Source organism: Gambusia affinis, linkage group LG03, assembly GCF_019740435.1.
Source record: "Gambusia affinis linkage group LG03, SWU_Gaff_1.0, whole genome shotgun sequence".
NCBI lineage: Eukaryota > Metazoa > Chordata > Actinopteri > Cyprinodontiformes > Poeciliidae > Gambusia > Gambusia affinis.
In genome coordinates this window covers 17,030,297-17,057,595 of record NC_057870.1, presented here as the reverse complement: position 1 = coordinate 17,057,595, position 27,299 = coordinate 17,030,297, and the positions used below count along the sequence as shown (strand labels likewise).

At 36.3% G+C, this 27,299-nt stretch overlaps 1 protein-coding gene across 5 annotated transcripts in view; it reads left to right on the top strand.

Moving 5' to 3' along the window:
- The window catches only part of gpat2 (glycerol-3-phosphate acyltransferase 2, mitochondrial), a 140,474-nt gene that overhangs the window by 83,378 nt on the left and 29,797 nt on the right, over positions 1–27,299 (top strand). For all 5 annotated transcript variants that reach the window (XM_044109061.1, XM_044109089.1, XM_044109079.1 and 2 more), the window contains 9 exons: positions 9,782–9,885; positions 11,843–11,950; positions 12,898–12,968; positions 13,082–13,192; positions 13,618–13,740; positions 17,386–17,485; positions 19,636–19,769; positions 20,263–20,362; positions 24,923–25,102. In XM_044109061.1, the coding sequence (XP_043964996.1) occupies positions 9,811–9,885; positions 11,843–11,950; positions 12,898–12,968; positions 13,082–13,192; positions 13,618–13,740; positions 17,386–17,485; positions 19,636–19,769; positions 20,263–20,362; positions 24,923–25,102 (1,002 nt within the window). In that variant the 5' untranslated portion in view covers positions 9,782–9,810. The remainder of the gene's footprint in view (positions 1–9,781; positions 9,886–11,842; positions 11,951–12,897; positions 12,969–13,081; positions 13,193–13,617; positions 13,741–17,385; positions 17,486–19,635; positions 19,770–20,262; positions 20,363–24,922; positions 25,103–27,299) is intronic.

Sequence of the window (27,299 nt, the reverse complement as noted above, 5' to 3'; positions counted from 1 at the left end):
TTTATACATCGGTTTCAAAACACACATTATGTGAGCAGTGTGCAGGGAATGGCTTCATGCTAAGCAAGCAAAATCTTTCTATAAAAACAAATAGGACAGAAAAATGGCATTCATTACATTCTTACAATACACCACTTGTAATTGACTTCTTCAATTGAAAGTTGCTTTAAGCAGAAGCAGTATGGATTTACTCCAGAAGATAAGATGTTGTATGTAAATGAGGCTAATCTTTACAGTACATCTATACACATGCACACATTCAAATTTAAATGCAAATTAAAGGAGAGTCGGAGACTCGACGAGATGTTTGTCCAAAATAACTTTCCATCATTTTAAATCGACCAGATTGTGCACACACAAGCTCTTCAATCTTTCCATTTACTCAGTTTTGTTTTTAATGAATACTAATTTAATTTTCATTTTCATTTATTTGTATAAATGAGCTTTTTGCAGAGGTTTAAACTCCATATGCTCAACACATCCAGGAACTATGAAATAAAACATAATAAAACTACTCAACGGCTAATAACAGTAAAATGTCAGCAACAATGAAACACAAGCAATAACAAAATATATCAAGCATTAAAAATTCATTAATGTGCAGCTATAAATGTTGTTTGTTTAGATAATTAATGGCCAGTGTGTAGAGTTTTTTTCCCTTTGTGTTTTAAAGTTCGTACTGTACTGAACTCTTTTATGCCTGCTGTATCGAGTGAAAACAGCCAGCAGGCATTAGGAATTTTTTTTTTGTTGGCACAACACAGCACAGAAAAACTAACATTAATTTTTTATTATGCATTTTTCAAAACCATGTTTAAAAAAAACAAACAGGTAATACAGGCATGAGATCAGAAAATAACATTTAAAGCTAATTACAGCAGCGCTTGCAGCCCATAGGGCATGTTTGGCATTTTCTTTATATTAAAAACTTTCTTCAGATGACTGCAAAAACTAAAAAAAAACTAAATTAGGTTATTGGGGGAATAATATAGTTGAATATTTTATTACCTTTTGAGTCAATAGTGATATCATGTACCAGATGGCAGGAGATTAAACAGAATATGGGAGAGGATAAAGGAAGTTCTTGCTAAACTGTGATTTTTTTTTTTTTTCTGCAACATTGCCTCCAAAAATAATCTCTTAAGGCAGGAAGAGACACCTTGATGACTCCTTCAGACATTCCCACCTTAAATTGCAAACTGTCAGTTCCAGTGCAGTCACTGCACCGAGTTGAGATGCAGCTCGCCATGATGCTTGTGGCGATGCCCGGATAAAAGGTGGGGAGGATGAAAGGTGGTGTTCTTTCATGCTTCAGGGTCTGGTGGACTTGCCTCCTCCTCTGAGGTTTATTGGTGAGATAGAGAAGTTGGGACTACCAGGGAAACTCTTCAGTAATGATGACAGCGATCGTTACAGCTTAATTGTAAAATCCATGATCACATTATTTTAAGATCAAAGAACATTGAGAAAAGGCGACAAAAAAAAAACATTAGACAGGGAGCTTGGCATGTAGAAGTTTTTGCTCCTGTGATTTAATTATTTATGAGTCTTGCAACTCAGGTTTCTCTGTATTGCACCATTCACAACTTAATTTAACAAGCTTTATAGCAAAATAGTTAAAACTGAATAACGTTAAAAGAACAAAAGGTAAATATTAAATCATCACATTAAAAAATAAACAAAGTGCAAATTTAATATAAAAGTTCAAGACATGATTAAATGAAGCGATAAAGGAATTTTTTTTAAACTTTTTTTTACTCTTTCTTTTTTTGTCATTTTCTCTTTCTAAAAACTTATATCATTTCTGTACTGCAGTTTGGTGCAGTTTTACACCTGTTTTTAAGAGTGCTGTATTAATTGACATTGACTTTATGGGAATGCTGGGATTTCCAGTACTAATTTAAAGGAGTCAATAATTTATGAAGGTTTTGCAGGGGTTTGCTCCACATACTGGGATTTGAACCAAGGACCTTCTTGCTGCAATACAAGACTTCTACCAACTGTGACAGCTGTGTTTTTTGTCTTTTGAATTTTATTTTCTAAAAGATAATGCTTAATAGCAAATTACCCACCACATAATAATTGTTGGTCTTCCTAAACATGCAGCATGTTACCTCTTTCTATTCCAGGCTAATGTAAGTATGTTAAAGGTAATTTTAGTTGAACAGATGTGTGTGTAGCGTGTTGGGTTCTTCTATCCGTATAATTTGGGTTCTAAGTCCTAACCAAACCTGGAACCCTGTGCAGATTTATTTCCTCTGCAGCACTTGTTCAGAGCCTTGCTGCTGCAGTATTGATTCTGCTGTAAGACAAAACAACATGGATGATTAAAATTTATTTCAACCAGAGATTAAAGCAGGGATGACTTTTGTAGAACTATTTATGATAAAATATAGTCACACTGTGCTTAAAGCCAGGCTGTGTTAGATTTCTTGGTATAGAAAAATCCTTTTTTTATAGTCCACTATGCTATGCTGTCATGCTCCAGTGGTATATATCACAGGACGGTAACCAAACACTAGAACTACAAAGGGATTTAGATGTTGCTCATCTCTTTTTTTGCCACCACAGTAGTTTCTTCTATACTCTACAAAGAAAAGGAAGAGGAAGGATTTTCAATCTGTGATTTTACTTGTCCTTAAATCCTCTAAGTTACTCTTTGGCTTTAAAAAAGAGCACTTCAGTTCAGATTTCGTCATCACATTGACTAAAGTTTTATTGCTAGATCTAATTTTCATCAAATGTTTGTTTTTGTCTCAGCGGTAATGTGCTGTAGGTGGAACATTATTGCAGTTGTGCACCGGCAGAAAGAACAATGAGATGATGAAACTCTATTTAGCTGACGCATAAAAAATTCCAGGTGAATATTTCTTTATAATCTGTTTTTTATTTTATTTACACACATGGAGCCACGAGTGTTAAAGGAAGGACGTTGAAGAAAGAAATGTCCAAATATGGATGAATACTTTTTTCCTGGGAGTTGCAGTCAGTGTTTGAGTGATGTATTGTATTTTGTAATGTATTTTCACATGTGAAAATCACACCAAAAATCACATGTTTTCACATGTGATCACATGTGACTCACATGTGATTTTACCACGAAACATTCCAAAATCACACGTATTCATGTGCTTTCACATGTGATTCACATGATTCACATGTAAAATTTGTGTGATCCACATGTGATCACATGTGATTTTCGTGGGATTTTTTTGTAAGGGTGTGTTCAGTTATGGTTGATATATATATTTATGGCAAATTTCTAATATCTAATTTATTTTTGTTTCTACTTAACTCTTCCTGGGTTCGATTCCCGGCCCGGGGTCTTTCTGCATGGAGTTTGCATGTTCTCCCTGTGCATGGTGGGTTCTCTTCAGGTTCTCCGGCTTCCTCCCACAGTCCAAAAACATGACTGTCAGGTTAATTGGTTTCTCTAAATTCTCCCTAGGTGTGAGTGTGTGTGTGAATGGTTGTGTGTCCTGTATGTCTCTGTGTTGCCCTGCGACAGACTGGTCACCTGTCCAGGGTGACCCCGCCTCTCGCCCGGAACGTAGCTGGAGATAGGAACCAGCAACCCTCCTGACCCCATTAGGGACAAGAGTGACCAGAAGACGAAGACTTAACTCTCTGGTGATCACCTCTCTTTCCTGATTATATTTATTACATTCTAGAAAAATATGCTGTATTGTTTCTGACTCTCCACAATATCTACACATACAGTGGGGCAAAAAAGTATTTAGTCAGCCACCAATTGTGCAAGTTCTCCCACTTAAAAGGATGAGAGGCCTGTAATTTTCATCATAGATATACCTCAACTATGAGACAAAAGGAGAAAAAAAATCCAGAAAATCACATTGTCTGATTTTTAAAGAATTTATTTGCAAAATATGGTGGAAAATAAGTATTTGGTCAATAACAAAAGTTCATCTCAATACTTTGTTATATAGCCTTTGTTGGCAATGACAGAGATCAAAGAGATTCACACACTGTTGCTGGTATTTTAGCCCATTCCTCTCATAGTTGAGGTATATCTATGATGAAAATTACAGGCCTCTCTCATCTTTTTAAGTGGGAGAACTTGCACAATTGGTGGCTGACTAAATACTTTTTTGCCACACTGTACCTGTACTATGTTTGTTAATTATTTTCAGAGTACTATTTAACCCCGTATGCCCAAACCTTAACTTGGATATAACATCCTCTTCTCTTTTATTCCTATTACCTTTCCTAGAGCTCAACTTTTTTTAATGCTATAATAAAATCTTGCATTGAATTCTATCCCATTCTTCCTGCCATTTCTTTTAGTAAATCATTTTGCTTCTAATTTAATCCTGGATCCATATTTTTTAATTCTAAAAATTGGTTGATTAATATCCAGTGATATCTTGTCTTGTTTCTGAATTTTTCTCTAAAATACTTATTAATGCACTACTTGAAACTGAACAAATGAATATCTGTTACTCTTTTATTTTTCATATTTAAGTCCAGAATTATAAATGCTAATGGAGCTTAGGCGAAAATTCAAACTGGGAGACTCGACCAGCTTCACCACATCATCTAATCACCACGCCTGGCCTCAGCCAATCCGGAACGGAGCTCCACGCCGCTCCAGCCAATCGTCGTCCAAGGACACCTTCAAGAGTTCAAGCTACCCTGGGGGCTTCCTGCTCGTCAGCCGTGCTTCGACCCACCTCCTCCCCATCTCCACCTTCACCATGAGGGACATACTCTAGGATCCTCTGTGCTCTCCCATCTCCAGGCTCCGCTCCACCACCAGGTTCGGTCCCGGGGGGGAAGACTATCCGAGCTCGACGAGCAGACCGCCTGCTCACGGCGATCCTCCGCTCGGGGTCTTCTGCCGGGTCCGAGCGCCAAAGAATTGTACCATTAAATCTTTTTAACTATTTTCTTCTCTTTGTGAGTCTCTCCAGATGGAATTCCTTTTTTATCATTTGACATTTTAGAAGCATCTATATATGCTTGTATGTGCTCTGCATATTCTTTCCTTGTATACCTTTTCACCTCTTTTCTATTTGTCTTCCTCTTTCCAATAAACTTAAATCAACTTCAGCTTTTCCACTTAACCAAGGTGGAGCATCAGGAATACTCACCACAGGACTAACTAAATAATTATTTTTTCCTACCTCATTTATTTCAGTTTAATCCATCCAAAACTGTTAGTTTTACTTTTTTGAACTGTTTCTTGACGAGGTTGGAACATGGCATTTGGAGGATAACTTTTCTTAAATCCTTTAATATTTGCCCAATAGTTTCTGGCTAGTTGTTTTCTCCAGTGGCCGCCTGAGTTTTTTACAGTGCGCGGTTCTGGTGGGTCGCCGGTTTATTAGCTTTTCTTCTGGTTTTCGACCTGAACAGCTGACATCTGCTTGCTGACACCAGCAGTTGTTGAAGTTTTTCTCTGCGACCCCCAGAAATTAAAAGATCCAGGGTGGCACCCAATATCTCAGCGTTCCCGACTGATACATTTTATTAAAAGTTCGCCCAATTTTTCGCAATATGCTTGGCGATTGTGTCTCTCCTGCGGATTCTGTTTCGTTTTTGTTTTCAGTGTCTTTTATTTGGGGAACCTCCTCAGGGTTTTGTACCACCCTGGATCTTAATCTGTCATTCTTCAGCTTCAGACCTACAATTTCCTTATTTAATTCATCGTTTTCTGCTTGAAGCCAGTTCACGTGTTTGGTTTTCTCTTTTAATCTACTCTCAAAATCCTTTCGCGTTGTCCGCTCTGTTTCCTCAAGTTACACATTTTTTTTGAAATTGTATAAAAGTCGCGTTCCAGGTCAAAAATAGTCTCTTTTGATTCATTCAGCTGCTTAATTAGTGTCCCAACCTGATTTTTGCTGAATTTATTTGCATCAATAAGTATTTCATTTTCAGCCTGGAATCTCCTAGCGTTGTTGCTGGTGCAGCTGTTAAGCCGTTCAATTTTTCTCCTCAATTTATCAACGGTGTTTTGAAGCTCCTCCTTCTCCTCCTGCAGCTTCCCACACCTCTTCTCCAAAATGGTCACTCTTGCTAACAACAAATCTTGTCCTTCCATGTTCGCTATGTTTGCTACCTTCGCTACCAGAAACTGCAAATGAATTTCTCTGTGGAATCTGAGAATACAAAGATAGTCGCCTGTGATGTCACAGACAGGTTGAGTGACATCACTGTGTGACATCAAAGCCACAAGAAGTCTGTTGGGTGTGGAGGGAAAGGGGGGGTTAAACTTTATTCGCAGACACACTGTATAACAACAAAGTTATGCCTCATTTGTTCTGCCTCAAGAAAAAGCAAATACAGATAAATATGTTCAAGAAAAAGAAAAAGCTAAGGAGCTTTGGTTCCAACTGTACATTCAAACAACACAGATTTCAATTGTTTTTGTCTTTGATAGTCAGGTTATAAAACTTAACTTCATTGTAAAATGCAGCAAGGCTGTGTCAGGAATAATTCAAATGAATTTTAATTTAAAGATCACATTAATGTTACAGATCCAAGTAAAGTGCACTTTCAAGTTGTATCTAAGTTTAATTAACATTAAAATCAATTAAACTTAATTGACTCAAGTCAATTAAGTTAAACAACCTTAGAAGAAAGAAGCAGTTTATATGGATATTTAATCACACACGGTGACATATTTCATGAGCATGTATCTTAAGAGTTATTGTAACTGGCATAACTATCTTAGAATTCAAAGTATTTTAACTAAGTGAATACATTAAATCACAGTTTAACTTTCCACCACTGTGTTTTAGAACACGAATAAACCATAGAGCCTGATAACAGTATTTTACACTCATACCATGGAATATATATAGCCCAACTACCTCTACGAGCGGTTACTGTTAGTGGTTGCACCTATATATCCCGCCATTATCCACCGCTACAGTGTGCTAACCAACTGACGCCATGGCATGTTAGCTACTTCCTCTAACCGTTGCTGGCTCCGAAACACAACAAAACTCTTTCAATATCTTTCACACATTAACGCATTTCCGTAAACGTTTCTCGAACAGTACCAAATAATAAAAATAAAAAATACTTTGTTAAAATAAACTTGAAGGTTTCCCTCACCTGAAAAACAGCATATGTACCTTCAGGTAGGTAAGGCCTCTTGTTGGCTTCAAGCTTCAGCATTTCAACACTGTAGCAGTAGGTGAGGACAGCTAATATTTCTGCAAACTCCACAAAAATTATGTATAATAGAGAATCCACATTCTGGTACCGTTGGTGTTTACGTATGGTTTCAAGTTAGCTGTTAGTTTGACGATTTTTTGTTTTCTTTTACCGAGTTATTGGCTAACATGTAGCTAGCCTCTTTTTGTAAATATGTTGTCACTCATCAACAGTGTAGCAGTCAAACTGTTTGGTTAATGTAATTCATGCTTGTTCATAATTACTTACTTATGAAGTTGTTTACATATTTTGTGGCACCAATGGTATTTATTCTTACCTTTGAATAAAATTGTGCAAAGAGAGATCGGCGTAGTTGCACCGTTGGCTTATTAGTGCAGCCGCTAAAAGAAGTTATAATGTAGATCTAAAAAGTGTAACATATTTATTTATGAAAATAATAACTTGCAATATAAGGATCTACTTTTCTAGACGATGTTATAATTTTCTTAAGGAATAATACTTATCATCATTTAGCTCAAAGATTATGAATCAATATAAAATTGATTCATTGGATGGCAACTTATACACCGTCGATACTGTACCCATCACAAACAAGAGAAAACATTTAAGTTCATAATATCTATATCTTTTATGAAATTAACTAAGGTGTTACAAGGGTTATTATTTTTCCTTACATTTTATTATTGTACATTTGATACCCCCGCCCACCCCTGAAAATAGCAGAAGCAGTCAAAAAACATTTTTTGACTTTATTTAGATAATCATGATTGAAAAGATAGTAAAACAATACAAGATGTCATTTCTGGAAAAGCAATATTAGTTTTAATATACATCAAACAAGAGTTGTCAGGACAATGTTTACATTCTTCTGTAAACAATGTCATTGATGGTAAAACCTTTTATTGTCATTACAGCAGCTTTTTGCCTCTGATAATGGTGATTCACTCCAAATATTGACATTTGAAAGTCCTCCTTGCCATCACCCTCATCTTTAGCTCCCTCCTCTGATTCTTTAGTGAGTTAATTGGGATATTATAACTGAGTCAGAAGAAACCTGTTTGTAAACTTAAGATTATGTTAAGCCTATATAAGCTGCAACTTAAACAGTCATATTTAAAATAAAACTCCACAGTCTTAGCATAATACTGTCTTTATCTTTTTCTATGTGTTCTTTTATTCCCTCTTGCATTTATTATACAATCCAATTTGGGCCTCTGGTGATTCTCTGGCCTTATTAATTCACATCTTTACGCCCTTTGGCCCCTGTTTTACCCCACAATTTTACCGCCATCTTGTCCTCTATATCTGCAAAGATTCCCAGAGCCTCGAGAACCTCTTCTCAATGTCTGTATTCCCACTGGACTGGTTAATGAATGTGGGAACTTGGAGCTAGTTGAAATGGAGCGTCTCCCCATGGGTGCAGCTTAAGTTTTAATTAGCAAAGTTAATGGGGCAGAGAGGGATCAACAGAGTGAAAGACAGAGATGCAAAGGGAGTGTCTCCTGAGCATAATGAGTTTTCTGAATCTGATGGATGAAGACAGATATTTAAAGAGCACTTGATGACATCAGGACACATCTTCATCCTTTTGTCGTGGAAACCAAGGTTTCCACAAAACAAAGCATATTTTCACAGGATGGCGACTTTATTTCCTAGGAGATTGCAGACCTCTTCTTGATCTGCAGTAAAACTACCTTAGTTTTATCTGATTACTCACTTGAAGACCAACACAGCCAGTTCTATATATTCACTAACCTGTTTAGGTCTGAACCCATTAGATTTTGACCAGTTCTCATTAATGCATATGCAAGTGGCCGAGGGACCAACAATAGTTATATAAGCTTTAATGATTTATAACCCACTGGTGAGTGCCCTGCTGCTCCTGAGCAAAGCTCCCCTCCACCTCTAACCTCCTAGGAGAAAATGTGTCCCTGTTTTATTCCTGCCTGCATAAAACAGGCAGGAATGTTCTGTGCTAAACTTCTAAGTTGGCACAGAAGTTTTACAACTACAGTTTTAATAAAAGGGCAAACCAGTGCAATGACACGCTTAGAAAAAGTCACAGTTTCAGTGAGAAGTTTACATACCAATCAGGAACTTAATTGTCATTAATTTTATGCTTTAAATTATAAATGAGCTTCTCTTGAAATGTGCACAACAAAAAGGCAGCACAGGATTTCCAAGGTTTTTTCCGTGTCTTTGCTCTGATTGGACGCCGTCATTTCTGTCCAATGGGATCTACATTTATCGTCAACATGGTTTTGTTTACAAATTACAATCTTCTTGAAAAAACGTACCATACATTCCAAGAAGAGTGGTCAAATATCCAGATATTTCTTTGGTGGAAACTTCTTGGTGGCTACAAAATATTTTCTTTCTTGCTCATTTTGCAAAAATGTTGGTGGAGTTTTATGGTTAAGTCCAAACTTGTATAATTTTATAAATTACAGGTGGATTTGAGAAAACCAGCAGGAAGTTATAATCTCGGCTAATTCAGTCTCTGTGAAAGACTTGTCCCTCATTTTTCAATTCACTCCAAAGCATTTTGTAGTACTCAAAATGTAAAAAATAAACAAAACATAAAACATTCAACATGTTGGCACATAATTTGATTGTTTCTCCTTTGTTTTCTTGATAGGTTTCTGGCAATAAACCTGCAGGGGCTTCATGATGGTGAACGAGAAAGGAGATGGGATAAACAACAACACAAGCCTTCCACCAATTCAGCAGAATAGACCTGCTGTAAGAGCTCTGCTTGTCTCCCACTGTCCTCTTCCTCTTACCCTGTGTGCGCTAATCTCAACCGCTTTGTTCTTCACAATCACTAGAGAACACGCTTGGCCCCCTGTGCTTAATTCTGTTTGATGTTTACCAAATCACAGAATGTGATGCATCAGTGAGTCATGTCGAGCCATCAGAGAACGAACAGAATTTTCAAAGGATTACTAAATACTGCATGAATACAAAAACTTTGCCTACACGCTTGAATCATTCACTGTTTCTCCTCCTCCTTCCTTCCTTCATACTTTTTCCACAGAGTTACTGTGGCAGTTCAAATTATTGATATTTAAATGAAAGCTTTGTCACTGCTGCAGTGTATTGTCTTAAATCAGGCCTTTTTTTCCCTCTGACTGCGTCTCCTGGAATCCATCTTCATTATTTCAGTCATTGATTTCAGGAGATTCATTAACTCATCTTGTCTAAACGGCATGATCCCTCTAGTGCCAAACCAGCCACAGTAACGCCACACACCAAGCCTTTTTGTGTTTATCATACTGAGAAATATTACTGACAAAAAAGACCAAACCACAGCTGATTAGTAAACAGGACACACACATGGTTTGAAATGTTCTGTGTATTCATTAGTGGATCTTGAAGGGATCACTAACTGCGTTTCCTTGACCATATTATTGCACAAATTGAAATTATGAAAATAAATTTGCTTAATGGAAACAAGACAATTTTAAAAAAGCCTCATGTTCTTGTATAGAAACATTTTGAGCTAACATGAGGTAGTTTTTCAGCTGTATCGAATCGCAATTAGAAACTGCAATGGAAACAGCAGATGTTACTACTGGTGGAAAAGATGAAGAAGATGACAGGAAGTAGTAGGTAGTTGAAGGCTGATGAAGATTTTTTAATGACATCACATGAACAAACTTATTCACGTGTGATTTTATTTGTTTCTTATTTAATGGAAACACCGGAAGCGCAATTGTATTTTTTTTTTACATTAGCTGACTATTGACAAAGTTTTTTACATTCTTTTTGAAATGCTGCACATTCCTTGCTGACCTGTTAATAGGATAAAATTATAAAAGTAACAGGAAAAAAATAATACAAAAAGACTTCTAGAAAATGTGGTTTAACACAATTTCCTGTCAAATTATTTTAACAGATATATTTATAAAAAATTATTCAGTGTTCTGTGCTGCAGTATGACTGGAACTGTTAGTAAAGTGACTCATTTTTAAAATCAAATCAAACTTTATTTGTGTAACACATTTCAGCAGCAAGGCATTTCAAAGTGCTTTACATCAAATCAAACACAGAAACACAATGCAACATAGAATCAACAATAAAAACAGAACATTAAGTCGGGTTCCATCATTAAATTAGTAATTGATTATATTTCAAATACAATCCTAAACAGGTGGATTTTTAGTCGAGATTTAAAGGAAGTCAGTGTTTCAGCTGTTTTACAGTTTTCTGCAAGTTTTTTCCAAATTTGTGGTGCATAGATGCTGAATGCTGCTTCTCCTCGTTTGGTTCTGATTCTGGGGATGCAGAGCAGAACCAGAACCAGAAGACCTGAGAGGTCTTGAAGGTTTATTTACAACAGCAGCAGATCTTTAATGTATTGTGGTGCTAAAACATTCAGTGATTTATAAACTAACAGTATTTTAAAGTCTATTCTTTAGGCTACAGGGAGCCAGTGGAGGGACTTTCAACTAAAAATTGTACCTATTGAAAATATAAATTCTAGAATTGAGTTTTCTGGTTTCTCAAAGTCAGACCAGAAACAAAGTCAGTCACAAATTCAAACTGTTTCTTTTCCTGCATTGTGAAATCTTGTTGTTTTTTAAATCTGACCTCTGCTTGTTAGAATGATTTCCCTTTGGGAGCCTCTATCATCACCACTAGGTTTGTGTTTTTAGTCCTGATTTAAGTGACATTTTTGCCTATTCCTACCTTGCAGTTGTCATGGGAACTAAAAATCAAGAAACGTGTGACTGTCCCCTCCTGTCTGGGGATGTTCAGACCCGTTATGGGTCAGTGTTGCCACCAGTGCACCCCGGACAGTCTGGTGAGTCCATCGTCCGCAAGTGGAACAAAGTCAGACACAGAAAACAGGAAGGGGAGAAAATTAAGTAATGACATAAAAATAGCTGAATTTAGTTTTTGTTAAGATAATGATGTATGATTATTTTTCTTACTACAATGTTTTAACCTTTGTCATACCTGAAAAATACTGACTTAGCATTAGCATCCCAGAATAACATGGATTTTCTAGAACTCAACCCAGGACTGAAACAAACATTTAAATTTATACTTACTAATAGACTCAGAAATGGAGAACTAACATCTAGTTAGGAGATTAAGAATCCAAACTAACCCCTAATAGTTTATAGTAGTAGTACTTATTCTTATTAAACATAGAGAACCAATATGTAGTCTTATACTTTACTTTCTTACGGTTTTGTTGTTTTGTTTGTATTTGTTTAAAATTCATGTGAAGCACTACCATACAAATAAAGTGATTTAAATGGAAATAAACAGTATTTACAAATTTTTGACCAAATACACACTGTCCTAGTTTCTGTGCTCTGTAGATAAATCCTGAAAACAACTGTGTTACTTATTTGTCTGTACTTATAGTGAAAATAAGCACATTTGGGTAAATATATATGGTCATGAGTTGAACAGAAACTCTCTGACTGTAGATTTGTCCACATTTTATTCTGGAATCCTTTTTTCTCTTCTCTCTCTCTCTTTGTGTTAAGATTTTTCTCAACATTAATCTGTTTTGCCCAATATTGTTTACAACTTCTCTTGGAAAGCCCAGTTTAAATAAAATGTAGAATCTATCCTTTTTTCGCCTGCGTGGCTTTAAGCTTTTATTCTTCTTTTGATTTCCATATTTCCAGTGGTCATTTAAACATTAATTAGCTTCTATTTGTCTACAAATGTGTGATTACTACTTTGATTTATTTTAATTAAAATATCCAAATCCTTTTCATGTTTGTCGTTTAGAGCAAAAAGCTTGGTCAAAACTCTTTCCTTGGCTTCCGCAACCTGTTGAGCATCAACGAGACACAAACCAGGTACTGATGTTATCTGCAGTATTCAGGCTCTTCCTTTTGAAGCTTTTTCTTTTTGTTTCCAGTGCGTTCACTGATGCCTGCTACTTGGAGTTTTGCTTTTTTTCCTGTTTCAGATATCGAGGCTGGCTGGTGCGCAGGGTATGCTGCGTTTTGTATGTGAGTGGGTGCAAGGTTTACGGGAGTCCCGTTAGCGACAGGCTGGAGAGAGTCTGTCAGAGCAACAGGTACCTGAAGAGAAAAAGAGTGGGAGGGAGAGGCAGGTGCAAAGATGCCAGAGGAGTGCAAATATATGATAGGCTATGATCCAGAAAATGGAATGGCCTGCAAGAGCTCTGGAAAAGAAAAAGGGAGTAGGAAGATAACAGACGCAAACCAAGATAGAGAAAATGGAGCCTATCATCCATTTCTGTGCAAACTGAATGAAAAGAAGTGGGCTAACTTTGGACCTTTCCTATCTCTGTCACAGTCCCCAGTATCTGTTGTTTTCCCTCCTCCTGTGTAATTGAGTTTAAGCTTTATGTAATCATGTCACTAAGGGCTGTTACTCTTGCTGTTGCTGTGTTTCTGGAAGGCGGATGTTTGTGTAAATGCAGCACAAATGCAGCTTTGTGCCGTTTCACCCCTGCTGTCCTGTGACCGTGTGTTTCAGGGTGAGGGAGGCGCTCGCAGCGGCTCATAAAGCACCCGAGGGGGAAGGCAGTCAAGGGCAGCTCAGTCTTCTCTCACCGCTCCTGTCCCTCATTAACACCTGCATTTCCCCCGGCCTCATCAGGTGTGTGTGCGCGCACGCGTGTGTGTGCAAACAGTGTCGAGAAAGAGGTTTTGAGCCGTAGCTCTTCATATTTTATATGTAAAGAAGCGCTAACTTTACATTCAGTCAGTTTAAGATAAGAAAAGATAGGATAATCCTTTATTAGTTCCACAAATGGAAAATTTAAGCTGTCAAGACAGAAAGTGAACAGAACAAAAGAATAAAAAACAGAATAAAATACAGCATAGTACAGAAAGAAGGCATCAGACATGCTGAACTAGAAATATAAATATAAAAATATAAATATATAACTGGCAAAAATTAACAGCCTACAGCACTGAACCCCATTGAAAATCTCCTGGATATTCCAGTATATATAGATTTCTGAACCTTTCCTGAGTTAAAACATTCGTTTTGTTGTTCCTGAATGAACATGAACTTGTTTCCTTTGCTGTATTTGAGGTCTGAAAGCACTGCATATTTTCATTTATTTGACCATTTCTCATTTCATGCAAATAAATACAAAATTTTTGCTTGAAATTTCAGAGACATGTTGTCAGCATTTCATAGAATAAAAGAAAAATGTTCGTTTTACTCAAACATATACCTATAGAAAGTAAAATCAGAGAAACTGATCATTTTAAATGGTGTCTTAATTTTTTTCAGAGGTGTATATATGCAAAAAGATATTGATGGGTGTATATATATATATGTATATATATATATATATACACACACACACACCCATAAGTAGGTGTGCACACGCATACATTCACAGACGCCCATTAACTCATAGACACACCTACATGCATTTATGAAAATAGCTCAATTATTCTAATTCCTAAGCTGTTTATTTTGCTTGCGATGTTTTAATTTTTTGATTGCCAGCATTAAACCCCATAAAAATTATCAAAAACAACAAATAAACTGATCGTAATAACAAATACTGTTTGTGTTGCTAAAGTCTTGCATAACTTATTTTCTTCCATCAAGTTCTACTGCTGTCCGGTTAATGAGCCAGTGGAAGCCATGTTTTTCATTATAATAAACAAGGACTCCATTGAACTGAAGACCCTTGAGCCTTTAATACATAACGAAGCCCTGGATCTGAGTTGGAGATGTTCTTTGGCGAAAATATTGAGCCTTTGATGTAGGCAGAGAAGGTGTGAACAAAAACAAAGATATGTTGCTGCCTCATGTATTTTTGTACTATTAATTGATAATAGCCATAAGCTGCATCTGTAGTTGCTATGGTGAAGTTGGGTTAAAATAGGATCAAAGTACTGCATGTTTAAAATGAATAGAAAACAAGTCAAGGCAACTTACAGATTTAAAACAGGAAAAGTTTTCTTCTGCATATGTTTATCAAAAACAGAAATCTAGCATGCTTTTCTTAATTAATATTGTCGAACCACCACTTTCTTATTTTTAATACATTTTGCAGTTTTACTTTTTATGTCTTCTCTAATTTCAAGTGATCAAAGTTGCCATATTGATCACTTTTCAGGTTTTTCTCTTGCTGTCATATTTTAGATTTAATTGTGTAATTATAATCTTTTCAAATTGTTGCAATCATGCATGTGTAATCATCGTAATTGTCTCTATTCCCAGCCTGAAAATGGCTGCGGGAACAAAAAAGTGTCATATAGCACACAAATAATAGCCATTTTTTGATGAATGGGTTACATTATCATTTGTATTCTGTTGTGGTTCCACATTTAGAATAATATAGTTGAAAACTAGTTTAGAGACGAACACAGGGACATTAGTTGTAATTCAAAGAATCATCAGATGTTGTAATGAAATTAAACTATGTTAATATTTATCAAAGTCAACTTGAGGAGTGAATACTTTTTCTGTGAAAAAGATTTCTGTGTATTTTCCTGGGAAAAATAATCTAAAACATTTTCAGGAAACGTGTAACAATTAAAGAGAGTAAGTGAACAATAAAGTAAAGAGTCACATCTGTTTATAATTGGCTATTATCTACTTATTATTGAAAAACTAACTCAAAAGAGAATATATGAAGCGAGTAAACATCATCCAAGCAGTATAAAGCTTCTCCCTCCTGATTTAAAAGGAAACGTAACAGAAACAAACACCCAATGTAACCATAACGCTATTCAATTCTTTATATATATATATATATATATATATATATATATATAATTTACAACAAATGTCTGAAGACACTTAATAAAAAAACTCATACAAAAATCTGAAAATTGCAAGGAAATCTTTTGTTTTTCAGAAGATTAAAACAAGAGATTTTATTGCATAGTTATTTATTCTAATGCCTAATTTTCCATAAAACATCCCCTTTGTAAACTGTCATCAGACAACTATGAAAATATCTTCCAGTCTTAAGCACTTTGAATTGCCTTGCTGCTGGAAATGTGCTATATAAATAAAATGACCTTATCCTACGCTGTGAACATGCCTTTAGTTCAGTTATTGGGCAGACTCCTCAGAAGGAGGTCTAGAGGACATTCATACCAGCTCTGTTTAGTCTTTAATCAAACTCCAGTTCTTTTGCTTGGAAAGTTGGATTATTTTTGGGAGGTGTGAACATGCAATCAAACTCTGATGCAGATCAAAACTCTGGTCCGGCTATAAACTTTGATCTTGGTTTGGTTGAAGTGAACTCTGGAGAAAAGCCTTATCGTATTTTACCAAAGACACAAGAGAAATCCTACCACTGTTAGAATCGGATGCCACTCCATGTCGTTTACTTTTACAGAGACTCTTGTGATTGCCACACATAGAAATAAATGATAAAGGAGGATGTGAACAAAACAAAGAAACAACCTACTGAGTCCACCTGACGTGGCCGGCAAAAAGACGATTCTCTCACATTACATTTGGATCCTTTTCTACACCTTGTTATAGCTTTGACAAGACCTAAAATTAGGTTTTCCTGATAAAAAATAAACTCAGATTTGCCATTCCGGAGGCTTTTATTTACTTTCTCCTTTGGATACTGATGGTAAAACAGAAAACCTGTTTTTGATGTCATCTTCCGATTGACTCACAGCCATGCCTCAAACACTGAAAGGCTCCTCTGATTGAGACATTTCAAAATGTGGCTACCTCCGATCATCTATCAATCATTTACCACACTTCTCAAGATCACACTTCTCCTGTCACAAACTTGTCTTAGGGAGACTTTTGGAGCCATGAACAATTCAGGTTCTCAGATCCTTTTTTGTGCTTGTAGTCACAGATGATGTCAAAAATTGAGTTAATGTCTGATGAAATACATCTAAACTTGTCCCTTTCTTCCTCTCTATGAAACTTTTCAGGCTTTCCTTGGGGCTTAACAAATCTCTCTTCCCCATTTCTGCTCTCCTTTTTTCTTCCTCATTTACAGCTACGACCTTTGTCTCCATCTGCAGCTGTCACCCTTACAACCCTTCCTCTTTATCGCTTTCCGCTTCGCCTCCTCCCCATGTCATCACTCATCCCTATTCTCCCTACTTTGTCTCACTCCCATCGATCTCATTTACATGTTGTTCAGTCGGTCTACATCCTCCTTTTTTTTTTAAGTTACTTTCTGCTACTCATTGTTAGCAGCTATATGTCTTAAGTTTTACAACTGTCTCTCTGTATTCATTTTTTGTCTTCTTTCCATTTAAATGTCTCTACACATCATCATATCCTGAGCAGATTCATGTCCTGGGTGATGCTGAAGATGTTTGCCTCTTTGTTTGGAAGTATTCAAGTCAACAAAAATCATCTTCCAGCTTTACACAAAGCAACACTAGAGGTATGAATATTTTAAAACATATATCTTTCCATCCAGTTTTACAACTCTTGCTCACACATGATAGTGTGTCACAATGTTTCAGTCCAGGAAAGGATTTTTTGCACATAGAAACTGTAATGTTTAACCTTCATGCTCATCCATGCATGGTGTGTGAAATGAAACCATACTGCATTGTATAATTAGATGGTAAACAACTGCAGCGGTGTTTGTCTTCAAGATAAATAAAATGTCTGTTTTCAGCAACTCTATGCAAAAACAGCTGAATATCTTTAAACGTTTTTCTCATCTTTTTAAACTTTTGCTAAAAAAAACATTATTCTAATTACACGGTTGATTAAACAGAAGTTAATGAGTCATTCTGCTGATGCAGAGTCACAAAGTACGCATGAATTAATTTTTTTGAGCTATTTCTTTTGCATTGATCTTACTACGTTTTATGCATATACAGTAAAATGTGAATCTTAACTTTTAGTGGTTATGATTGTTTTTGCAGTTTTAGACAAAGGTAAGTTTTTCCTGATATTTTCCTGTATATGAAGTAGGGTTAGGTCATATCCTTGTTATAAATGGGTTAAGCCTTCCCAAAATCTACTGAACATATTGTTCTTGTCTTATGATGCTCATAATTACCTCATATAATTTGGGGTATTTTAGGAATTTTGAATTGATTTTTCACTTTGCTTTCTTAGACTAAAGGACAAGTGCACAACTGTTTGTGGGTTTGTTCACTGAACTCGTATCATAGAACAAAATGTTCTTAAAGTTGCAGAGTCATAATATCCAGATTTTGCTAGAAATCCACTGACCAGCATATTTGCCTCCTCTGCTGCAGAGGGGACAGACTTTCAAAATGAGGATATGTTAATAGTGGGAGGAAAACACTCGTGTTTCTGTAAAAGAACTAGTTTATTTTTTTATTAATAAAAACCTCCACCGTTCAACAATTTATTAATTAGTCTTTAGGTCAGGTACTTTTGCCATTCTTAGGGTATCAATATTGAATTTATACATCAATATATTATTAACCGGCCATCCAGCCACTGGCTCATCCATCCATCTATTGACTCATCCATCCATCTATTGACTCATCCATTCATCTATTGACTCATCCATCCATCTATTGACTCATCCATCCATCTATTGACTCATCCATCCATTGACTCATCCATTCATCTATTGACTCATCCATCCATTTACTGACTCATCCATCCATGTAACCATCTTATCCATACATATATAGTCCAATTCATGTATTAATTCATCCGTTATTCCCTGATCCTCCGTCCATCCTTGCCTCTGTTGACCTTCCCTTCCATCCATCCATCCACTTATCAATCCATCCATCGACTCATCTATATAGTCTGTCCATCTATGACTCATTCATCCACCTATTCTTGCATCTATTCACTCATCCATCTATCCATCCATCAATCGACTCATCCATCCATGCAACATTCATTCATCCACCTGTACATATATTTACTTATCCATCTATTGATTCATCTGTTATTCCGCCCCTCCATTCATCTTTGCTCCTATTGACATTCCCATTCATCCATACAGCCCATCCATCCATGCATTTATTCACTCATCACATCCATGCAGTTGAATGAATGACCCATTCCACTTTACAAAGGAGATAACATAAAGAGGAAAGAACATTGTATAAATATTGAAGCAGCATCTGGAAACATCTGGAAACATCTTCCAGGAAGTCAAAGTTTGGGTGCTAAAGAATCTCAGAGCGCAAAATGACGGCAATCATGCGTCAATATTTGCCGCGAAAATAACTAATAAAGCCTCCAAGTAGTTGTGAAGGGTTTTTGCGCTTACGTCACTATGACGTCACCGCGACTAGTCGACATCGACTCGACTATTATCATGATGTAGTCGACCTTAAAAATATGTAGTCGTTCAACCCCTATTGAGCAAATAGAAATCATTTTAGATATGTAAATCGCTGGTTTAAACTGTAAATGTATTTTCCTGATGCTTGGTTTTGCTGATATGTTGTGAAGTCTGTAGTATTTGACATCAGGACTGATTAAACATGAATGGTCACACACCTCTGCAGAGTCCGTCTCTGTTTGGAATAATAAATGGCAACGTGAGGAGTTTGTTTTATCTGAAACTGCTTCTGTTTAATTCAGGGCTCTCCCCTGGTATATGTGTATCTGCGTCAAAGCGCCGTGGACTGCGCTCTCATCCCTCTCGCGCTCTTCTGTCACAGCCTGAGAACGCCATACACCATTTGTCCTCTCCGCATCAAAAGCTCCTTTCTAAGGTATACAGACTCAAACACACAAATGTACAGAGATGTGTAAAGGCAAGGCGTGCTGCAATCACAAGTAACCTCCAACATTTCATCAGGTTGCTTAATGCCGGTGGAGATTCTCAGTCAGCCATATTGTGATTGCATTAACTGGAGTATTTATTTTGTTTCTTGAAGACGTCTCGACTCCCATCACAAAAACCTCTTCAGTTCTAAAAAGATTAAATATACGTCCATCTGCTCATTCATTTAACATAGATGGCTTCCTTCACTCCTCTTCATCCACAGGTTTGATAGCAGAGTGAAAGACACCATTTAATTAAACACGAATACTAAAATTAAAAATCTTTTTAGAACTGAAGAGCCATTTTGGATGAGCTGTTAAAGCAAGAGAAATCAAGTAGTAGTTGTTTTCTGCTGAAGCACAGATCCCATTTTAGATGCTGGATTTAGTTGGTTTTAAAACAGAAACCAACGTGTAATTTATCATTCCTTTATCCTGTAGATCCGTCTTGGAGAAAGTGGGTGTCATCCTGCTGCCTTCTAATGCAGCGACCGAACTTGAAGCTGAAATGGATCCTCTCTACTCTGCTGTCATGACTTCTGTAAGTCCAAACTATCCAAATGTTGGTTTTATGGTAAAGAATTTAAGGTAAAAGAAATTACTGATGATTTCCGGCATCACATCAGTTGATTAATTATCTGTTGCTCAGGAGGTCCCCCTTACCAAGATATACTTTAAAGTTAAAATAAATGACAAATTCATCATATTTTACATTTAATGACGCGCTTGTTAACATAAAATGTAAAGAAAGTATATCTTTAGAAGAACAGTGAAGTGATTTGAGTTAATCTTACAGGAATTCACTCAGCAGCTCTTTGATTCTTATGAAGTGGGTTTGATTCTAATTTAATCAAATTGTTTTATTTAATCAGTTTAACAGGAAACATTAAGGTTTGGAAAGAAGAAGCTAAAAAAATGTAAAAATCTGTTTTGGATTTGTTTTCCCTTGTGGAAGCTCTGTTGTTTTGTCTTCGTGAAGGGTTGTCCGACCCAACAATGCTCCTCGTCTATTGACGGTCACTCTCTCAGCCACAGCGTCGTACAAGCCTGTGTTATTGTTGTAAACCGTTGGGAAGCTTTTAGCAATTTATACCAACTGTTCTTTTGTTTGTGGTGGAGTACAGCATACACTGAAACTCCACAAAACATTGAATCTCAAATGTCAGTGCAAGACTTTTCAGTATCACAGAGTAAAAAGGATTACTTTGGTTCAATATTTAGTTGGCTCTAAACTTTCAGGTTCTGTGTAATTTTATTGTAGTTAGCCATTTGGATGAACTTTCACTGCTCTTTATGCTCACAAAGAAAGAGACTGGTGAGGAAAATGTTAGTTAAACATGATAAATTTTGTCAAAATTCAGCAACTATCACTCAGTTCCACGTAGTCCTAAGAAACATTGCTCTGTTTGGACCTCTTACACCTGAAAGCCTCGTTTAATCAACAATTATGAGTTTGATTGTTTTCTTGTAACAATTTAATTTTACCCATTTGCTCTCTTTTCAATTTAATCATTGAACATAAATACCCACCAATACAACACATCACCTGCTTGTTTTAAAGGAATGATGCTGTACTAAAGATTATAGCAGGGGTGTCCAAAGTGTGACCCGGGGGTCACACTTTTCTTACTTCAGTTCAAGAAAGATACAAATTTGGCTCCCAGTTCAGGTATTTGATATAGATGAGTCTTTAAATTTCTATCTTTAATTTGAACAAAATTGTCACAAACAAGTAAAATATTGGATAGAAACTATTTGCTTTTTGCATTCTCTTCCAGAACCACCTTTACTCATAATTAAAGTTTGCTTCACCCAAATCTGCTTTTAATTAATTTTGAACTTGGCTAAATATAAATATTTTATTAATCAGAATTGATTAAACTATGTTCTTTTTTCCAACTGATGCCTAGGAAATAAGCAACATAATTTTTTAATAAGAAAAGTTTTGGAACGATAATAATTAACACATCCTTTTCCAGCAACAAATCTGACTACTTTGTTTAATTTAATTAAGTATTGCATGTTTAGTTATTGAGTTGGTAAAACCCTTTTTTTTTTTTTTTGTCCTTGAGTACTTTTAAGTCTATGCTTTTGGCCCATTGGACAAAAAGTTTGGACACAACTGGATTACAGTATTCAATAAAATGTGTACATGGTAATTTACAGTTGAATTTTCTATGTTTTCAAATTTCAGGTAACTTTTGTCTGTCATTATGCAAATAATTTTATATCGACAGATTCAGTCGCTCCAAACTTTCATGCCTGGGTGTTTCCCAACATCTTCCAAATGTAAATATTTTGCTGTGAAAATAACTACAGGCCTTTCACCTGCTTACTCTGAGAATAAAAGATTATTTCTCTGTTATCCCTACAGCATGAATGAAAATCTGCAGATTAATGATGTGCAGTGAGGCTTTTGGACTAATATGCAGCAAATGTTTTTTAAAAGCTCTATACCTCAAGAAAATAGCTATTTGAAATGTCCTTTACTTATGCAAACCATTATTAAGATGAAACAAATTATCAGAAGAGCTTGATAGAATAGAATCAGCTAAAACAAGCAAAAATTGTTGCAATGTGGCACTGAAATGCATAAAACATGTGCTGTCTGCAGAGCTACTGCACCCATGATGTGCTGATTTCAGGCCATCAACATGAAATTATTCGTGGACATCCTCCCTGTTAGCTGTTTACATGTAACCAACAATGAGGAGAAGCGACCCTGACAGAAATTAAATTGCTTATGAATTTTGTTTGTTGGTTTTTTTTGTTTACCAAAAAAAAAGAAATGGCAGGTAATTGTATAAAATTGCAGGGTAAGCAATGTGCATCATTATAATTTGGCTTTCTGTGGTGGAGTGTTATCAGCCAACTCCTCGATCGGAATACAACCTGTATTTTCCTGCTTTCCCTCGTTCCCCAGCTTCATCCCACTTTCTATTCATTCCTGAAATTACCAGGAGGGTTGCATTTTGCTACAGAGATCCCAGTTTTGGGTCTGGCTCCACAAAGCTATGAGAACAGGGTGGAGAAATGAGAAGAGCGCTGGTTACCTGATTGTGTTTACTTGGCAGGTCTACCCTCATAGTTATTCCCTTATCAGAGGATGGTTTGTCCTTTTTTTTTCTTTTCATTATGCAGCATCTACTATTCCCTCACATCTATTCTAGGTTTTCTGGTGCTGTTTATCTGTGTAGTACTGCAGCGATTATTACCTGTTTCTATGTAAAAAGAAGTTGTTGCTTTGTACAAATTTCTATAAAGAGGTTTGCTTTCCTCTATAAAGTAAAATTATTCTTATCCAAATTATTCATTGTAAGAGAAACTTAAATATTAATATATATTAGACATAAACTGATGCTTTTAAAATATTTATTTATATTTGTCTATGTAAAGTAGATACTGTTCATTCATGGAGCTTCACTTTTTCCACATTTTCTTTGTTATAGCCTCATTCCAACTTGTATTAAATTAATATCTACCTTAAAACTGTATACACACTTGAATAAGTAAACATTTCAATAAAATACTTATTTATTGATGAGCATCTGTATATTTTATTGAAAGATCTGGACCTCTTTCAGATCAATGCTGTACTGTGAAGATCAAACTTATACACAGTAGTACAACCCCAGTGGTATGTCAAGAGTTTTATTTATTAGTTTGTCCATTTCTTTCTTTCTTTCATTTACCATTTATGTGAATAAGCATATTGGCCTTGTATGAGCGAACAAGCCTGTTTATCGGTTGTATTTCAATGTTAATAGACCTTTATTGTTTATTGAGTGTGGGCCTGCTTAGCTGCTGTTCAATGGTAATTGAATTTTTCCTGTTTGTAAGGGGAAAACAGTACTCGAGGCAAGGGAAGTGTCTCTGAATGTCATAAAGTGTCCTTCCCCCCACACTTTTTCCTGCTTTTTACCCCGTCCCTTCTGTTTTGATTCGTCATCCTTCAGCTGCTTCTATCATCTGTACCCCTTCCTCCAGCATCTTCCTACTTTAACTTTGTTTCAAGGATGCAAACAATGAATCGACTTAAATTGTTGATTCACGGTTTATTTGATTAAAATTAGTTAATCTAATAACTAGTTATAGTTATTAGATTAACTTATCTAATAAATAGTAACTCTAAGCGGTCTAAGGTCCACTTAGACCTTCTTTCAGTGTTGTAGTTTGGCCGCCATCCACAAGAGGGCACAAGTGGTTATCCTCAAGAGAAACGAATATAGCGGAGGGCGCATCCAGTCCAAACAGTCCGATATGCAAAATGAACTTTATGTGGTTCTGTTTAGAAATATAAACTCTCAACAAACACCTTAAATTTTGTCTTTATGAATGTATTCTTTATTTACTCTTTATCTTTCATTTTTCTATTCTGCAAAAGGTTCTTGTTTTATCTGGTAAATCTGTCCCAGTTTAATAACAAACAGGGTTTCCCACAGAACCCTTGCTAAGTCTGGCGGTGGGGGCGGTAGAGCAGTCATCCAGCAGCCCACCATGTTTTTGAATTAAGAAATGTTTAAAGTTGACAGGAACTTTTAAAATATTACATGGTAATTATATTATTGTGTGGCTTTATTAACAAAGCCGAAACACCCACTATAAAGTCTTGAAAAAGAGAAAAACATAAAACAAATGCAGTTAAATAAATCTTTTTTTTTTCACTGCAGTTGTTTCATTCTAATTATGATTGAAATTTTTATGAGACATCCATAATTTGATGAAAGAAACAAAAATATTTTTATCCTTTATCACTTTATTTGCTGATGTTGTCACCAAAGAGACTCTTTGCTGTCACTGTTGTGTATAAAAACATCTATAATAAATAAACAAACAATGCTTAGCCTGGCGGGGGAAGCATGTAAAACCTGGTGGTCTGCCAGGTTTATAATACACTGGAGAAAACCTCAATGTGAGAAAACCGCAATTTTCTGTTAACGTGGTCAGTATTTAATACAGCTGATAGTCTTTTGAAAATATATAATGTTCTTTTTTTCATATCAATCTGTTTAGTTTAATTCATTAATCAGTAATTTACATTGTATGCAACTGATGCCAGGATTTACAGACCTTTTATTTGTCATGTCTCTCTCCTCCTCAGCTGGTACATGAGCTGCTTAATGAGGGTCAGGCGTTAAGTGTCGGCGTGTCAGCGGCGTTTGGCCACGGCGGCCAGTGGCTGGCTCGCATCAGGCAGCTCATCAAAGAGGGATCTGTACCTGATGTCCGCCTGGTCCCTGTGGGCATCTCATACGACTGTGCGGCCGACACCAACGTAAAGGTGCACGCGAGTAAACACACACTAACAGGCACACGGTTAATGGCAGCCATCTGTAACTGTTGTGCCCTCGAGAGCAACACAGTAGATTTGGTTTCTCAAGCTGTGAGAGGAAGAAATGTGTGAGGCTGCAGGAGGCGGAGGGAAAAAGTGCAAATGTTGGTGTTCAGCTACCAACAGGAAGCAAGTTACAGTAGTTTGGTTTGTTTTGCTTGTTATCAAACTGATTTGGTGTGACATGAGGCACATGCAGTCACTGGTAATTATTGAATCACAAAATATGGCAATTTGCGTCAAAAAATAACATAGCCGTATCTGACTCGTATCTGAAAACAAAGACATGGTTTACAGACCGTTTTTGATTTAGCGTGACTTGTCTTTCCTTAGGATCTTTCATGTTTGTTGGTATCGCACATGCATAATAAATCTGCTCAGAAATCTGAGCAAAACATGCAGCCTGCGACTCCTACAGCTGCAGGAGAAATCAAGAAACTGAGGAAGAAACTTCACCCCTTTGGAGTATAAACAAAACATAAAGTCCACCTCCTTTAAATTCTCGGGTTTTACATATTTTGTGTTTTAGTGCTACAGTTCTTGGTTTCTCTCAAACATTTCTTTTTTGGCTTTTAGTGGTTTATGTTCACTTAAGATTAGGTTTCAATAATTTAAAACTAGACTCTTTATACATTAAATACATAAATACTTATATGTATTTATGTATTTAACATTACTTCATCAGCATGTAGAGCCACTTAGTGGCCGGTTTTCCTCTGTCATTCCATCAGGGTTTCTACAGTCTTGAAAAGGTGGAAATTTTGCTTTCATTGTTCAGGTTTTGATAATTTTTTTAAAAGGGGGGCAATTTTCAGTGATATTTGAATTAAATTTATCTTTGGTTTGTCAGATCTCAATTTGAGCTCGACTTGTTGGCCACCAGTATTTTCTATTTGAGTTTAAACTATGGCAGCAGTGGGCACTTCTCTGCTTTCTGCCTTTAGTCCAGTGTTGCTAAGCCCTCCTCATCGAGGTATACTGCCCTGCATGTTTTAAATGTTTTCTTGCACTGCAAAAACACTAAATCTTACAAATCTTTTGTCTAATTTCTAGTGCAGTTATCTTAATAAGCTTGAAATAAGACAAAACTAACTTGCAAGTAAACTTTTAGCAAGATATAGGAGATTTTGAGTCAATGATTCCATAATATTGATTTAAAAAGTCCTAGTACCACTAACAGATTATTTTACTTATAACATGGGGAACATATTGTATTAGTGAAAAAACCTGCCAGTGAAATTAGAACCTCTTTATCAATATTAAGGAATTATTTATATTGAACAAGCTCTTATACCGCGCTGAAAAGTTACTATTTCAAGTTTTCTTAGATATTTGCACCAGAAGCCAGACCAGAAATACTTGGTAAGATTTAGTTTTTTTGCAGTGTACACTCCCATGTTGTTCAAAGCATAGTTCCTTAGTAAATATGGTGATATTAGGACATATTTTGCCAGAAAACTGGGATCGTCCAGCTTTGTTCAGTTAAACTATCTCCCTTCTCTGTGATACTCCATAAACATACAAATTTTTAAACATTTATTCGATTGTAACAGTTACTCAGGTGTGTAGGTGTGGCTCTGAGCCCAGTCTCGAGTGGTACATCCCAACTGGTTCATTTTTATAACGATTTTTAAACTGGCACCAGCCTTCAGAACCACTTTGGTGGAAAAGTATCCTAAAATAAAACAGGGATTTCTGTCCAGGTTTGCTGGACAGCCCTGGGTTTTAGATGACACTACAAGTAAAGGAAGCGCTGAAACAGGAAGAGCCTCCACCGCTCTGCCAGAGTGATCAGCTAAAAGCTCAGCATCAGCACCGCCCTTAAATCTGCACCAGCCATATGGTTGATGTGGGCGTAGGCACCACTCTGGTATATTTTCACTGTTTTAAGAGCGCATTTTCTTTACTTCCTGCATAGCTTGTTCAAAACAGGTTCACAAAGGGGCAGGATCCTCTAAATCCATAACACCGTATGCTTTCTACCAAACCCCCCTGAAAAGGTTTGTTGAAAGCATAATGGTTCTCCAAAAAGTATTAAGCCAGACTGTTGAGTCCATGAGTGCCTGTTTCAGTGCAGTCGATGAATATTTTACACTTAACCAAGGCTCAGGATGTCACTGTTGCTGACACAGTTTTCTCAGGCTTG